The 17737-nt window shown below is 41.6% G+C and overlaps 1 protein-coding gene across 12 annotated transcripts in view; it reads right to left on the minus strand.

Annotated features, from left to right (window-relative positions):
- SLC30A7 (solute carrier family 30 member 7) overlaps window positions 1-17616 on the minus strand; it is a 64360-nt gene extending 46744 nt beyond the window's left edge. For 3 of the 12 annotated variants that reach the window (XM_073356881.2, XM_073356878.2, XM_073356879.2), the window contains exons 1-4: window positions 17440-17616; window positions 17056-17157; window positions 5776-5889; window positions 61-148 (exon numbers count right to left, since the gene is read on the minus strand). In XM_073356881.2, coding sequence (XP_073212982.2) covers window positions 61-148; window positions 5776-5889; window positions 17056-17157; window positions 17440-17519 — 384 coding nt within the window. In that variant the 5' untranslated portion in view covers window positions 17520-17616. The other 9 variants (XM_073356885.2, XM_073356880.2, XM_073356887.2 and 6 more) reach the window with 9 other exon arrangements.
- Between the last annotated feature and the right edge of the window lie 121 nt (window positions 17617-17737).

A 17737-nucleotide genomic window follows, 5' to 3' on the forward strand; every position in this document is an offset into this window, starting at 1 on the left:
TGCAAAGGTAAACATTTTTTCAGAGGAGATTTATTGACTGCAATTGACCTCAGAACATACCTCAACGCCTTCAGAGAAAATGAAGAATGCAGTGAAGATCAGAAACAGACCATTTACAAAACCAGCCAGTACCTCTGCTCGAACATACCTAGAATCAAATCAGCAATACCAGATGTTACCTCTCCTTTTTATAAACTGAACGTCCAGAAGTGTTGAGAGTTTTTAATTTCAGTATATCAGAGGCAGGATGGTGCTATGGACTAGACTATGGTTTATTCCTTCCTCCCTCTACTGTAGCTTATGTATAACCAAATTTTTGAAATGAAGGACTGATGTGTGAATTGACGGGGAGTTTTAAATGTCAACCAACCTGATTTTTATTGGCTTGGATATAAAATACACTACATTATTTTCCACACTGCAGCACACTTTTCAGATGATCTCAAAGTGTATTACATAGGAAGGAGAGAATCCCCATAATACAGATGAGGAAAATGGCACAATACTAAGTGACCTGGACGGTCTCTCAGAAAGCCAGTAGTAGAGTGGGGAATAGAACTGATGTCTCTTGACTCCAGTCAGGTCTGAAAGTAACTGAGGCCACTTACTGGGGCGGGGAAGCTCCGGCCCCAGAAGGGGTGGGGCCTCGGGTGGAAGGGGCGGAACTGGGGGGGGGGGTGAGCATCCCCCAGCCAGCCCTTCCAGTCCAGCTGGCCTGCGCCACCCAGGGCTCCCGTGTTGATTTAAAGGGCCCAGGGCTCCGGACGCCACTGTTGCTACAGCAGCAGCAGCGTCTGGAGCCCCGGGCCCTTTTAAATTGCCAGCTCCAGGGCAGCTGCTCCCTTTGTGCCCCGCCCCCCCGCCCATCGGCGGCCGGGGGGGCCAAAAGGGGCAGGAACATTAAAGCGCAACAGGGTCCTTTGCCGCGGCCCCGCCAACGGGGGGGGCACAACAGTGAAGCGCAGCGGTGGCAAACGACCATCCTTAAAGCACTGCCGCAGGAGTGCTTTAATGTCCCTGCCCCTTTTGCCTCCCCTGTCGGAGGCCCTGCTGGTACGGACCCAGATTAAAGCATTGCCATGGCAGCGCTTTAAGGACGGTCCTTTGCCGCGGCAGCGCTTTTTAACGTTGCTGCCCCTTCCCCCCTCCTCCATTGGCGGCCCTGCCAGTACGGACCCTACCAGCAGGGCCGCCAACAGGGGAGGCAAAAGGGGCAGGGACATTAAAGCGCTGCCATGGCAATGCTTTAATGTGGGCTGGGTATGGACCGGTGCAGGTTCTTAGCAGTGCACAGTACTGGCCCGTACCAGCTCACTTTCACCCCTGACTCCAGTCCACTGATATAAACACTATGATAGGCTGCTTCCCCTTCACCAGTTGTTTACGGTTTTTCAGATATTAGATCTATATAAAAGAAATGGTTCCTTATCTTGTGGTAAGTGTTTGAGATATTCTGTGCATGTGGATCCTACTTATGGTGCAGCAGCGCCCCTTGCACAGGTGTTCTGAAGTTCAAACAACAGTGTCCAGTAGGGATCATGCATATACCCTTCATGCCCACATGCACCTCCTCACAACTTGTTCTCCCTCAGTTCCTTCACTGCCCAGAGTCTCAAGAGGAGTCTCCAAGCAGCAAAGATGGAGAGTGGGTCTTGGGAGTCATAGGCACAGAACCTCTTGAAGAACAACAGTTTACCACAAAGCAACAGTTTCTTCATGTTCCTGCACATGTGGCTCCCAGTTACAGTGATTTAGGTAGGGGGAGCTAGGAGCTTATCTTCCAAGCTGAGCATATCCCAATCAGCATGCATTCCAGATGTTGATACTAGGGAGAGTCGTGGTTGGTCAGTGGGTAGAGAACCACGTCACAGCTCTATAAAATTTCAATGACTGCAACTCTGCTGAAGCATGCTGCCAAGGTAGCTTGAGTAGAACTAGCAGTAACTTGACTTGGTATCTGTAATTTATGGATGACAAATTGATACAGTCCATATAGATAATCTCCAAGAGGAGGCTGCTCTGCCTTTAGATGCACTGCCACATGCTTTAAGAAGCCTAGGAGATTTTCTGAACAAACTTGTCTTACTAAGATAGTACTAATGTACCATCTGACATCTGAGGATGAGTGAGGCCATGGAAAAAAGAGACCAAAGTGTATATATTGATTAACATGAAGGTCCAATACAATCTTAGGGATAAACTTAGGGTGAAGTTGCATGGTGACCCCGTCTGCATGGAATATTGCATACGGTGGATTAGACAGTGTGTGGACTGATCTTACTCTATACGCAGAAGTGCACAGGAGAGCTCCAATAAATTCTATGGATTGGGATGGAATCAACTGAGATTTCTTTAAGTTGATTTTCAATCCTAACTCTGAGAACAGGCCCAGAATCCATTTTACCAAATTGGAGACCTGCTGGCTAATTTGCCTCGGATTAACCAACTGTCAAGGTGTAGGTGCATAAATACTTTGACAATGTAAATGAGTGGTTACCACCACCAGACACTTCATGAAAATTCGAGGTACAGCTGAGAGACCAAATGAGATGACCCTGAACTGATGTTCCTTCAGTACTGCAGTGAGGAGAAGCTTTGTGTGCAACAGAAATACAACCACATGAAAGTGTGCGTCTTGCAAGTTGAGAGTACTGAATTAGTGCATTGGATCTAATGTCATATGCCAGAGTCACCATGCAAAACTTTGGACTGGCCATATACTTGTTGAGGAGCCTGAGAGCTACTAAAGACTGCCACTCCCCTTTTCCTTTGGTATCAATAAGTAAAGGGAATAAAATCCTTTTCCTCCGAAGTGAAGTACCTCTGGCTCTACAGCATGTAGCTCTACTAGAAACTGTATCTTTTGGTGCACAAGATTCATGTGAGATTGGTCCCTGAAAAGGGGTGGGGAGGTATGGTGTACCATGGCAAAATTGTAGGGCATACCTTGTTGAATGATCTGCAAGACCCAACAGTCTGAGGTTATTACAGTCTAGACATCCTTGGGGTGGGGAAGATACAGATCCACAGATTGGGTTGGTATCCTTGACTAAAGCATTATATTTGTTGTTGGGATGGTTGAGAAGTATATGAAGAAGTTGCTTTCATCTTTAGGAATCTCTGTCCCTTTCTAAACTGATTTAGTTGTTTCTGATGGTGCAAGGATGTAGATGATTGAAATCTGTCAAGTAGTATTCTAATATATTGTAACCTTTTAGAATTGGAAATATAAAAGCCACAAGATCTAAGCATGGCCCAAGAATCTTTCAAAGGGTGCAGTGTGTCACTAAACACGTCTTTTCCATCAAACAGTAAATCCTGTACCATAGTCTACAGTTCTTTAGGTAGACCTCAGGCAGGCAATCAGGAGTCTCTCATCATGGCAATTCCAGTGGCCACTGACCTTGCGTCTGTAAAGCTCTGCATGGAGAAAGACTAGAAATCTAACATCCCTCTGAGCAGATCAATTTAAACTCCTCCATTAAATCAAGTGATAGTTCGTTGGAAAAATCTGCTGCCTTGTCCCACTGTATAGTTACTTCTAGTCAACAGAGCTAAATAGTTCATCATCCTGACCTGAAGGGATGTTGAAGGGCAAACCTTGCAGCCAAGGGGACCTTTTTCTCATATGACAGATTTGTAAGCTTGTTTGGCTCTAACTAATTGTTGTGACTAACGATGACGACGGCAATGAACACGAACAAAAATATTCAAATCCTTTAGGAAAGGCTCGTTACTTTCGTTCAGCCCTTTTCAAAGTATGGGCTTGCCCATAATTCTTTGGCAGCAGCAAGAATCTTCATCGATTGGAAGAGCTATTCTGCTCTGAGCAGCTGGTAGCAAGATATTAAATAACTTGTATGTCGTCCTAGAAGTTCCTTTGGAGCTGTTTCAGGATGTCTGCCATTCTTTTTAAAAGTTCTTGATAGGTCTTAAAATCATCCCGCAGATGAGGTTTCATCTGGTGTAGGTATAGCAAGAGGTGTATATGAAGGGTTATTGTGAATTTCTCCGCACTCTTCCTCAAAGGATTTTGTGATTCCACATTTGGTTGAGGTATTGGCAAAAAGCAGGGTTTTGACGGCTTTCTCAAGGAGATTCTTGGGAGACTAAAAGACTTGGTAGCCATGAATGAGGCGGCCCAGGTGGCCAATAAGGCCTTAGTTGAAATCCATAGGCAATGGGCTTAAGGAGGCTGTCCCCAGGGAATGAAAGCTGATTCTTGCAATGGGGGTCTAAAGGTAGAGTCCTTAGGATAAACTATTTTATCCTAAAGCTTAGCTCAAGAAGGAGACAGTGAAGGTGGACGAGGTTCTGGTGAATGGTCTCTACTGGGTGCTTGGGAAGAGTCACAGATGACAATGAAGAGTCTTCAGAGTGGGGAATTGCACAAGAAGGCATTGCTAAAGTATGAGGAGTAGACAATTTTACCATGACTATGGCTCCCAGAATGTAGTGATATCTTCGTGATCGGTATCCTAGGCTGTCCAGATAGTCTTCAATCCAGCTGAAAGAGGGGAATAAGCCAATAAAGGGGAGCATAACTCTGGAGTTATTCTCATGTCATCCATGTCCCTAAAATGGAGAGCTGAAAGCATCTCTGGCAACACTTACGAGAAAGGAGGAGGAGTCTGGTACCACTGCTGACAGGTTCTTCTTGCCTGAAAATTATAGCCTCACTGTATTAAATTTAAAAATAAATGTATTGTTTAAACTAAGTAGCCAAGAACTAAATAACTAATACAAAGTTATAAGGCTAATAAATTGAAACAGTAACAAACTATACTAACAGCGAAATCATAACAAAATGTCCCCACTCGCTGCCGAAAAGCAGTTAGAAGGAACTGAGGATGAACAGGTAATGCTGCCCCTTTATGCCCACAGAGGAGGAGCAGGGTGAAGTGCATCAGTGGGTATGAAGAGCTCCTGCGCAACTCTTACTGCAAAACTCCTACGCAAGGGATGTTGCTGCACCATAAGTGGGATTTACACGGACAGGAACTAGAATAAAGCTTTCCTCAATACTCTAAAATCTTCCCCACTAAGATCAGCCACTAAGGGGAAGACTATTTTCATGCCGCAGATAGATGGTTAGAGCCACGAAAGCAATATTTTGCCCACTGTTAACAGTTTTATTTGGATAATTGTTCCCACTAGCATGTGAGCAACAAGTTAATTTTCATTTAGGACCGCCACTGCTGTTCTTAAAATACACAACCAGCATTTCAACCACTCCATTTTTCAAAAAGGCAAGCAGAATCAGCTTAGTGTGGTATGCAGTACTCCAATATAGGGAATATTCAAGTTAAGATTGGGGAAAAACAAAGACCAAAAAGAAAAGCTGTTTCAACTTTGGCTATCACCCATTACGGTGGATGCTAGCAGCTGAACAATATGCAATGTGACATTTTGTTTTGCAACATGATTTGTGATTCCATTAATATCAATCAGCAAACAGTTCTTGGAAGGGTCTTAAACTTCACCCCAGAAACACAACACTAATTTTATTTATAATTATGCTACACTTCTGTAGGAGACACACTTGGCTACTTATGTGCCAATTTCAAGAAGTTCAAGTTTAGTTCAATATTCTTCCCCCTGCCCTCGCCTTTTCTTTTTTTTTTTTTTTAAATGAAGTTGATTTCAATAGTTTCCCCAAAATTTTTCAACAAAAACTAGTAATGCTACACTTTCCGCAGGCATGGCAACAGGAAGTGTTACCAATGCACTTATGAAAATATATTTCCTATGCTATAAGAAGCTAAAATTTCTTACCCATATGAGAAAGCATCATTTGATCTCCACTTCGAAATGACTGAAGCTGCTAATCCAGCCAGTAGAGCAGTACAGTCGAAAAACATATGAAAGGAATCTGATATTAGACCTAAACTAGAAAGGAGCAGAAATATTTCAGTTAGTTCCATAAGGCCACATTAAGTTTGATATTCAAAATGCTTTTAACACTCCCCTCCCCCCCCCCCGCCCAACACCCACCCTAGCAGTGCACACTCCTGTTCCTTTTGTGTCTGAGATTATAAATACTATTGAAAATTACTGAGCAACCGTCAGGTGGTGGGGCTATCTGGCTTACCTATTACAGAACTCCCATATAATGCCCTTAAGAATAGTTATGATGCTTTAGACAGCACATGGAAAAATTCCACTCCTGGAAAACAAGGTTAGACTTCCTAAGTCTGTACACATAACATTTAGAAGCCAAAGTTAAAAGGGTCATTATATGCTAAAAACCCAACAAGGTTCCATGTTTATTGTCTCAAGAACTTGATCATAGTCAGTTACAGGCAAAAAGATGGCAGTTAAAAAAAGTAGGCAACTCTGTCAACTCAATCTAGAATTTAAAAATATATAAAAGAAAATCTGATTGTGCATCATTTAGAATAAAGATAGGACAACTGAAACTTAATTCTCTCAATATAAGAGTCAGAAAAGAAGTCCGCTTCCTTCCCCCCTCCAATAATTCCATTGATCCTATTGTGCTAGCAGGAGAAAAATGTGTCAAGCAAAGCAAACACATGAATCATTACTATATTTAGTATTACTATTGTGGCAGTGCGTAAGGATTCAAACAAAGATTAGAGTACCACTATACTAGAGACTGTAGAAAAGCCACCACAAAGACAGTTCTTGCCACAGAAAGCTCACAGTCTATGATATGCAACAGATGATTGTAGTTATTAAATAAAAATATCTTAAATGTACTTGATAGGTAAGTCAAACGTTTCAGAACGATTTTAGATAAAAAGGTTTTGCACTTGAAATTAACTGATTTATCAAGCAAACAAAGTTAGTGAATTGAACAGATAGTTTTGGGTCATCATGTCCCTCAAAATTTTAGAACTAATAGATTCTCATTCTCTCAGTTTTTATTAATAGGTTTATTCCATTTTTTCAGCTCCCACTTGGTTTCTTAACTTTGAATGAACAAGTAATTGAACTAAACTAGTCGAATAAACTGTAAAGAGAAAATATTCTCTCTGCACCTGCTGAAGAGACTACTGCTGTCAAAAGATGGTTTAGTCACTTATCCAGTGACTTCCACCAGTTTAGTGGTTTGTCTTTCTTTGCTTAATTTCTTTTAAATTATTTAATATATAACAGTTAGTTTAGGCCTTACCATAAGCTGCCATAATTTAAAAAATAAGCCTGTATTTAATTTAAATTAAAAAATCTCTTTCTTTTAGTCATCCATTTTTTAATCCAACCTGTAAGGACCCGCAGGTCTACACCCCAGGTTTGCAGAGTCGTGGGTGACCAACACCTCCAGAGTGCCACTAGGGAGTCAGGCAAAGCACCATCTATTCATTACGGGAGGGGTAGTCACTGCAGAAAGTACTGCCCAAAGATGTCAGCGCAACTGAACCCAGTGGTCGCCTGATCGGTGCACATCAACTATTTAAGCCTGGAGGCTGCTCCAAGGAACCATCTGACCAATGATGCAGACTCTGGCTTGCCGCTGCTACAGACCTTGTCTTTTCTCCTCCGTCTTACTCCTGACTTAGATCCAATCCTGGCTTGACCATGCTACCTGCTTTCCTGACTAGTCTCAGCTCTTGCCTTTTACTCCGACTCAGCAGATGTCACTGGCACCGACACCCTGCCCATTATACAACCTGGGACAAGTCAGCAGTTCTACATGGTTGACAGCGTAACCAATGCATTGAGTAAGGTGCAGATGCATTGAGTAAGGTGACACTCGTATGTAGTCATTTTTCAGAGTACAAATTTACTTTTAAGCTTGAACCAAACATGTGATATTGCTCCCAATACATTCGGACAGCACACAATCATTTCAGGCAACTAATTTTTTTAAATGTGCATACTGGGTACTATGCATTATCAGGACGGCATGTAAGGTGTGCACCATAAAATGGCATTCCAATGCCCCTCTACAGTGCATATGAACATCAGAAGCCATTACGCATTACTGAACTGTGACAATACAGAGTCTCCAGTAACTCAAGCAGCCAGTGTTTACAGAAGCGCTAACATAGCAGGGAACAAGCACAATAGTAGGGTAGGTAGGGCATGTTCATGTTAAAGACTTTTATAAAATCTAATAATTCAAAAATGTTGTTGTTTTAGGGGTGGGGAAGAGGAATCCCAAATGACAATTCAAGCAGCCTGCAACTTCTTTTAAGTCTTTGCTTGGTCCTGAGTTCATGAGCAGTAAATTGAGCCTAATGTACATCATGCTGCCAGAAGCTGCAATAGTGTGAAGCAGCAAGCTGGAAAGACTTGCAGCTCCTTTAGGAAGAAATATTGTATTTTTAACTCAGCGATAACAGATATTTTCTGAAGGAGACTTAAACCAATATCAGCATCTGCTTCAAATCATAATTAATCTTTCACAGCAGCACCTGGACTAGGGTGAAATGAAACAGCACCCACTTCTTAATGCCATTCAGTGAAAGCAATGGATTCCATTCAAATGTTGAGTTAGACTCACTTGTAACATTACATTTAGAATAAAAGGAAGTTTTCCTACAAGACAATCCATGTGCATACATCACAAACATAATTAACCAAACAGCTTTCTTTGTAAAGGCCAAATAACAGAAAGGTCACTTCTGTGGTTCTTTGAGGAAAAGTTACTTCTGCACTTTCACACATGTCTGATGCACCTTCCAGTACTAATGCTTTCATAAAAGCAGTGAATTATGAGAGTCACATTAGTACCATTTCACAGAACTGAAGATTAGGAGCTAAGCTTACATGGAAATGCAGAGGCCATTTCAAAGAATCACCAAAAACTTCCCCCACGCACAATTACAAAATATTTAAGGGTCAGAAAATGTTTTAAATGGACTTGTGTACTTTTGTTGATTCATGATGTATAACAGCCAGATTTATTTTAAAGTTTGCTTTTGTCTTTTTACCTATCAAGAATAGAAAAATCTATTCTTCTCTGATTGTGCTGCAAGACATCTGGGAGTTCCTAGAAATGTTTTCTGTTATATTTAACACTAAATTTAAGGAGAAAGGGAGTTTAATATTTGGGCAAAGAAACCTTCTATTATAGATTACTAATTAAGGTTAAATAGATGTTAACTAAAAAACAAATCCAGAATTTTAAGTAGCCTTACTTAAGACTTCTCCTGAAATTGCTCAACTTTATCTTGGCTCTTGTGTGGTCCTTCAGTTAATCTTTCAACACAGACAGGACCTGAATTTCTAATGTAAAAAAGGCAAACAAGCAATTTTATAAAGAGATCTTTCAGACCTTCTTTACCTTAAAAAAAAAAAGTCAGCAACAAATGGCACAAACCACATTTTCCCCTTTAGCAGGTTACCTATACAAAAACATAACTGTTTTCAATTAACCTATTTCAGACTCTAGAATATATACTGTTTTGCTAGATATATATGTGAACACTGGAATTTTCCAAAAGACCCTAAATGAGGTAGGTACAGTACTCAATCCCCTTTGTATTTCAGTGGGGATAAACACCCAACTTGTTTAGGCTTCTTTGAAAATCCCAGCCATATATCAGATATAATTAAATTTAGATAATCTTGCAATATAGGAGCTTCTGTTTTACATCTTAGTAACCATTCAAGTGAGAAGTACAAAATGAAATCTACTTAGCAAGTTTTGTTTCCTGTTGCGAAAAAGTCATTAATTCCCTCTTTTTAAAAAAATCCAATACAATGTATCGTAAAGCCAGTATTTCAGACTAGTTAATTTTACAGTTCCTCCTCAGTGAATTGATTTTAAAATACTGCTTTTGATTATAGGGTACATACTGAATATTTCAAGTTTGTCAAGAGAATTCTTAAATGTGTTTTGACAAAAGGGACTAGAACTGCTACATTGCTAGCACACTGCTCAGTAAGAAACTTGTCTTTCATTTTTTTCAGAAGTATATTTTGTGAGCAAGGGGGCACTTTGGAAGAATTTATAAACACACAAGAACTGATACCAAATTATTGCATTTGTACCTGGAAAAAATATCTATCATATGCAGTTGGTTGGCATAGCAGCAAAAAGATTCTGAAGTGTGAGAAGTTGCAAATCTTTTCTTTTAAAAGGACAGTACATCAGTTTAGCATTTTGCACAGCGAATGTCTCTCCTAAACTGCCAAATTCAATTTATCCAAATATATTTAGATACAACTGTCATAAATATAAAGGAAAGGGTAACCACCTTTCTGTATACAGAATTATAAAATCCCTCCTGGCCAGAGGCAAAACCCTTTCACCTGTAAAGGGTTAAGAAGCTAGGATAATCTTGCTGGCACCTGACCAAAATGACCAATGAGGAGACAAGTTACTTTCAAAGCTGGGGGAGAGAACATGGGACAAAGGGTTAGGCTGTCTGCGTTACGCTTTTGCCGGGAACAGATCGGGAATGCTCTTCAGAACTCCTGTAAAAAGTTAGTAAGCAATCTAGCTAGAAATGCATTAGATTTTCCTTAGTTTAATGGCTGGTAAAATAGCTGTGCTGAATGGAATGTATATTCCTGTTTTTGTGTCTTTTTGTAACTTAAGATTTTGCCTAGAGGAATTCTCTATGTTTTGAATCCGATTACCTTGTCAGGTATTTACCATCCTGATTTTACAGAGGCGATTCTTTTACTTGTTCTTTAATTAAATTCTTCTTCTAAGAACCTGATTGTTTTTTCATTGTTCTTAAGATTCAAGGATTTGGGTCTGTATTCACCTATGCAAACTGGTGAGGATTTTTATCAAGCCTTACCCAGGAAAGGAGGTGTAGGGCTTGGAGGGATAACGTCTCCAAGTGGGCTCTTTCCCTGTTCTTTGTTTAACACGCTTGGTGGTGGCAGCAAAGGGTTCAAGGACAAGGCAAAGTTTGAACCTTGAAGAAGTTTTTAACTTAAGCTGGTAAGGATAAGCTTATGGGGTCTTTCATGCAGGTCCCCACATCTGTACCCTGGAGTTCAGAGTGGGGAAGGAACCTTGACAACAACCCACTACATTTAGAAGCTAATCATAATTAGGAAGCTTTTGTAGTCATTACAAAGATTTTTTTAACAGAATGATGCTATAAAGACATGTTCTAAATGGCTAGGAGGCTGTATGTACATAGTCATTGCAAGAAGCATGGTGCCACTAATTCTTAAATCAAAGCAAAGTAATTTGTCACGGTGTATAAAAAACAGCAATAATGTATGGCCTAAAGGGGGCGGGGGGAAATGGGGGACAGAAAAATTTTTCCATAGCTAGTCATAAAAAAAGCACCCTTTAAATTCAGTGACATACCACAAGGAATATCACGCTTCTGGAATCATAATCCCAAATCCCACAGCAAACATTTGAACCTGTCATATGTAAACATAGCGGTAAAGAAAAAAAAATGCTAAGTCTTACATATATTTAGCTTTTCCCATCAGCCATCAATTGTATAGCGATATCAGAATAGCTAAACTGAACAATAATTTTATTTGATGCTGCTATACCTGCAGTGACCACTGCCAAGTAGAAACTTTACCAGAAGACTTAATTTATCAAGTACCTCTAATATTGCACAATAACAGATTTGTGTGTGTGATGATCAAGACCCATTTTCAAAAGACAAGCAGAAATGGTAGTAATATTGTTCTCAAACTCACTGGCAAAGTTCTACAATTATTACTATTTACATCCATTATCCTTTGGCTGCTGTAAATAGTTGTGGCCATATGAAAGAAAACATCGGGGAGGGAAGGTATTTTCCTATTTTAACATCCCACACATAGGTTAATGGCATAAAGAATCCTTGCTTTTTTAGGGAAAGTAAACTAGCAGGTAAAGCATGAAGATGTTTTAATTAAAAACATCTTCACAAAACCGGGTCATATACATGAAGACAGGCAAGGTAAGTGATCCAAAGCAGTGAGAGTATAAGTATCAGGCACAAGATCATTTTGGATGTTTAAAATGAGATATTATTCAAAAATATGTTTTCCGACACTTTATTAACATCTCTCTGAATTCTGCCATTCATTACAGTATGTAAACTGAATTTCCCCCCCTTTATTTAAAAAACATGGACAATGAACAAAAAAAGATAGGTAGCAACCAACTGCTTATTTTCACACTCAGTAAACCAAAGGTGTCCACATTCTCTATATTCCCTTTTCAGACCTCAGACCAATATTGGGAAAACATGCATATCTGAAATACTTGTTACTCTGAGTAAAATTCTTTGCCAGAATTCTTTTCTAAAAGGCAACGCCTTCATTCTAGGAGATTAAAAACAGACATTTAAGATATAAATAGGCATATGCCTATTTATTTGGCCTGTGAAATGTAATTTGAATTTGGGCCTATAAAAAGTTATCACAATAAGCATCGTGTTACTAGTGATTTAAAAACTTATTTCCATTGTTCCATATTACAAGTCATTCATACACAATGTTCTGTGCAGTTAGTTATTGCTGTATTAGTGCTAGAGATTGCAAAAGTCAACTGGGAAACTGCCAAGAATGCTATACAGTCATATAAATCCAGAAGTTGAAGATAACAAGCTGTTACATGGTATGCTAAGTGGCTCATCTCACCATGACCATGTAACCAGTACTTCATAGGCGTCCTACTGGTTTCCAAATACAGTTTACAATGCTGATTTTGATCTAGAAAGCCCTAAATGGCTGGGATTCACCTATTTGAAAACTGTCACTTGATCATTGCTATTTTTAATTGTTTTCACTGCACTTTCCAGGTGAGATTTTTAACAACACTCAGCACTGATCTAACTTTAATGTTTTGGCAGAACATTACAGTCTGGCACGAATATTTTATTTGTTAAGCTTACATAAAGATCAGACCTTCTAAGATAAAAACCTTCTAAATGCAAACGTGTCTGATCCTTAGCATCTACCATCCTAAACCAACACCTGGTTTTCTAATCCTTTTCAATATAAAACTATAAAAGCAGTACAAATTTAGACGCAGATATCCAACCACCACACACGTACTCACTTGTAAATTTACCGAAATTGTATTGTACATAAGATTCAGCTCTTACCCTTACTGTAGTCTTCTTCATTATAAGGTTTTTTTTAAAGATGTGATAAAGCTGTACGGATGAGTATTAAGACTATTCTTGATTTATATGAACATTTTAATCTTCATAAACAATATTTTAGCCACTTTTAAAAATCTAGCGGACATTTACTTCTGAAGATACTACTAAAGGAAGCGGGATGTAAATTTTACAAGATTAGTAATGAAATATATAGCCTTTTATTACCGATTATCATTTCAAACTCAACCCAAATCAGAAGTAAAGGTTGTTTCTATTTCTGACTCTTTGACGGTCTACATGAAATGGGTTTGACTGTCTCAGTTATCAGTAAACAGACCACAGAAGACCACCTATACAACTAGCACACCTGTTGGCAGTTTCACTAAAGGAAGTCAATGAACAGATTATTCTTACATTTTAAGGTGAGCCTTCCAAGCCACTATGGGCAAACTTGAATTGTTGCCATTTGTGTTGGTCCTATTCCAAGCCTGTCACTTCAGCATCTTTTGTCAACATTAAATTCACAAATATTGTTAAAAGAAATTAGGAAAGACACGCTACCCAAATTTAAATGAATAATATTATTAACTACTTTATAAATTAATCATGTGGTTAATATTTACCAAACAGGATACAAAAAGATCTAGATCAGCTGTTCTCAAACGGAGGGTCGGGACCCCAAACTGGGTCATGACCCCGTTTTCATTGATCAGGGCTGGCATTAGACTTGCTAGGACCCAGGGCCGAAGCCCCACCGCCCAGGGCCAAAGCCTGAGAAGTTCAGCACTGGGTGGCAGTACTTAGGTTACAGGCCCCAAGCCGGGGGCTGAAGCCCTTGGGCTTTGGGCCCCGCCACCCTGGGTGGCAGGGCTTGGGTGTTGGCTCCCCCTTCTCCCATCTTGGGTGGTGGTGCTCCGGCAGACTCAGGCTTCAGTCCCCCCTCCTTGGGTCATGTAGTAATTTTTGTCGTCAGAAGGGGGTTGCAGTACAATGAAGTTTGAGAACCTCTGATCTAGATTAAAAATAATCCCCAAAACACTTGGTCTGTAATTTTAAATTCAGAACAAAACAGGTTATTCCATTCTTTAGGAGTGAATGGGTTATACACTTGAAAATTAGCTACCAGTGATTAAAATGACACTGAAGTATATTTTCAAATGTTGTTCTAATAGGTAACTTTGTAGTCCCTGAAATATAAGAAGTACAGACTTTATAAATCAATCAAGTGTACTGGGAAATAGGATTACAGTTCTAAAAGTCTTTTTTGGTCCTACCAATTATCAGTTCTCATTCCCCTTACCCCAATTAAAAGCTGGAAAAGCAATCCCACTATAGCCATAACACTTATTGCACACAGGTTCAACTACCTTAGGTAGGAGGAAGATCACAGGAAGGGTGGTGTTAGGACTACTTTACTGAAGAATCATCCTCCTTTGAAAACTAATCCCTCAAACAAGGTTATTTCTAAAACTTTTTAAATCTGAATTGAACATTTCTTTCTCTAACTAGTATCTAAGGAGGACTGTTCCAAGATGCCTAGAATGGGGAGGAAAACAAAGGCTTCTACCTTCCTCCTAGTTGTTAGGAAAAAGTTAGCATATCAAATGAAGCTGTAGTGCAATGTCCTGGAATCCCGAGGCAATATTTTTTATGACATAGGTACATCTGCTGCTCACAGTCTCCAATTATCAAAGATTTTACACTCAAATAAGGCTCTCTTCCCAAAGGAAAGATCATTTAGATTAAGGCAGGGTTCAAATTTAGGAATAGCTATTCCTGATTAATTCCCCGTGGGGAATTATTCTAATTCTGAAATAAGATCACCTTCCAGAATAACTTAGTGTATATACAAGCTCTAAGTAAAGAGGTGAACATCTTCGGCCATCAAGTGTGCTTATGAAGAAGCAGCTTCCTAAATAGGACAGGATAAAATATATTCTTTTGGCAAACAGCAAGGGATTGCAGAATAAAGACATAAAATACAATCACATATCTGATTACAATATACACTCAGACCTGGTCTACACTTAAAAGTTAGGACAGCAGAGCTTTGGTGCTTAGTGGTGTGAAAAATTTACATCCCAAAGCAACATCCTCAGCATAGATGCACTAGGTCAGCAGATTCTTCCAGTGACCTAGCTACTGCTGCACAAGGAGGTGCATTACCTACAGTAATGAAAAAACCTCTTTCATCATTGTAGGAAGCATCTACACTATAGCGCCGGAGCAGCACAGCTATAGCGCCATAGCTGTGCCACTGTAGCACCCATAGTGTAATCAGGGCCTTAGATAGTATACTAGGATAATGGGTGCTATAGAAAAGCCTCTGATAGATGCCAACCTTTCGGAGCTTAATTCTACAATGATAAAACAGCTCAAACACAACTCTCTCTGACCACATCTATTCTAGTGAATATTTCCAACATCTGAGACTTTGCTCTTAGCTTCTCCCATCAAGACAGAGACGTGAGCAGAATATTCGGACATACCTAAGGCAACAATATCAAGTATCAGATTTGAAATCCTTTGATCACCTGGCCCTGTTATACATCCTTCAAAAGATCAGTTTTAGAAATCTCTAACATCAACCCTTCCTCCATACCAGAATAGTCTAATTATTCCCACAGCAAACTATTCACAATTCTCAAAATAACTACAAAGTCAAAGTCAGGCGAATCTAAAGGATTAATTGCCATTCTGTGCCATCCGAACCATGCTGAAGTAGCAACTCTTTTGATGAAAGCAAAGGGTTTTACCATATGTTGAGTGAGACATTTAAAAACAATCAGAGGAGGGTAACAGGAAAAAGAGCTTTTCACCTCTAGGTTAGTGCTTCAGGTAAGGTCCACAACAGAAAACAGTTAGTCTGATGGACCTTTTACAGTTTGTGAAGTCAGACCAAAATCTGAGTTCAGAAAGCAGGGATCCACTGTTGGCACTGACAGACACCTTTGTGGTCAGTTTCTGTAGAATCCAAAAACTGAATATGCAAAGACTGAAATCTCTCATCTTAGGAACAGTCTCTCTGTCAACAGAGAGGCACATCCATGGTGCAAAGAAATCTGCCACTGTTTGTACTCTGCCTTTTAAAGGGGACAGATTATTTCTATTTACACTGGTATCAAATGAGCACCTTAAACCAGCACCAAAAATCACTTCACTTTTTTTTATTTCAATTTTTACTATTGAAGTATTTCATTCTGATTCTTAAGCTTTTGTCCTGTCTGTGTCTTGTCTAGTTTTGAGTCTGTGAGTTAGTGGCATGTATTGTTTACCTATTCCAGGATGTTTCAACTCCACTTACGGATACAAAGATAACGGCACTCTATGCAGTGTTACTTCGGCCTCTTGGCTATCAGTTTATCAACACTTTCACTTTCCCAGATAAAGGATCCATGTGGTAGGTAGGGGACAGGGGAGGGCAACTGCAGCAATCCCCATATGGTGCAGTGCACCCCAGAGCCACCACTACTCCTCTGCCCTGAGCCCAGCAGACACAGCAGAGGAGACGGGGTCAGAAGCCCTCTTCAGCAATATGCAGGATAACACCTGAGAGATGGACCCAAGAGACCAGAACTGGCTACCCAATTTTTATACCTATTTTCTGAGGTCTAAGCATGGCCATTATACACCTTTCAATTCACACCCTTCCTTAATCCGAGTTAACTCCCAGGTGTAGACAAGAGCTCAGACTAGCAGGGTGCAATGTCAGGGAAGGGGGAGTCACAACCCCACCATCACAAAGCTAATGCTGTAGGAATCTTTCTTCAATCATTCAAAAGCCCCACTCAAGCCTGGTTATCAATCTGAGACATAGAGCCATTGCCCTGCCCGGGGCTTGAGAGACAAGCATAGCCCTGAAGCTGATGGAAGCGGAGGGTGGGAGGGGGGCAAGGTCAGGGCCCCTGACTTCCCCCGACTCAACCTCCCCCACTTCAGGGGCACCCCCGCCCGTAAACCCCGCCTGCCGGTGCTCGCACTCCAAGCCCAAAGCCGGAGGAGCCGCCGCCTGCGGCCCAGTAGACGTGGCACTGGCTGCGGCTGCGGGAGCCGCCCCCCCCGGTACCTGTTACTCCAGATGCCGTAGAGCAGCTCCACGAAGGCGAAGGAGAGGTTGAGGCAGAGGAAGAAAAACAGGTTCCGCGAGGTCTTGTCGGACAGGATGGACCTAGACACACGGCACAGCGGTCACTCGCTGCCGCGGGCCCGGAGCAGGGCAACGGCGGCCCGGGGCACGGCCAGGGCACGGCGGCTGGCAGCGTCACCCCGGGGGGAGCCGCCGCCGCCCCTTCCCTCCGCAGGTGGGGGGGGGGGTCCCTAGGACGCCGCTTCCCGGTCCCCTGCTCCCAGGCACAGAGCCTGGGGCCGCCGGTTCCACCCCGGCCACTGCCCCCAGCCCCGGGGAGCGCGCCCCAGGGGACCCCCCCCAGGCCCGGGCCCCGCCGCTCACCTGAACCAGCCCGAGACCTTGCTGAGCAGGTTGAACTGGGGCGGCTTGTACTCATCGTCCTTGATGGATAAAGGCAACATCTTCCCGGCGCCGGCGACCCCGGAAAGGAGCAGGGCAGGCTGGGAGCGGCGCGGCTGCCGCGCCGGGATCCGCCTCCCACACTTCCGGCACCTGCTCTGCGCCTGCGCAGGCGCCACGGGAGCGAACGGGCGGGGCCAGAAACCTAGTTCCACGTTTGGGGGCGGAGCTAGACCAGGAGACGGGGGCGATTGGCAGGACAAGGGCCCCAGACTCTATC

This window comes from Lepidochelys kempii, chromosome 8, assembly GCF_965140285.1.
Source record: "Lepidochelys kempii isolate rLepKem1 chromosome 8, rLepKem1.hap1, whole genome shotgun sequence".
Taxonomy (NCBI): Eukaryota; Metazoa; Chordata; order Testudines; family Cheloniidae; genus Lepidochelys; species Lepidochelys kempii.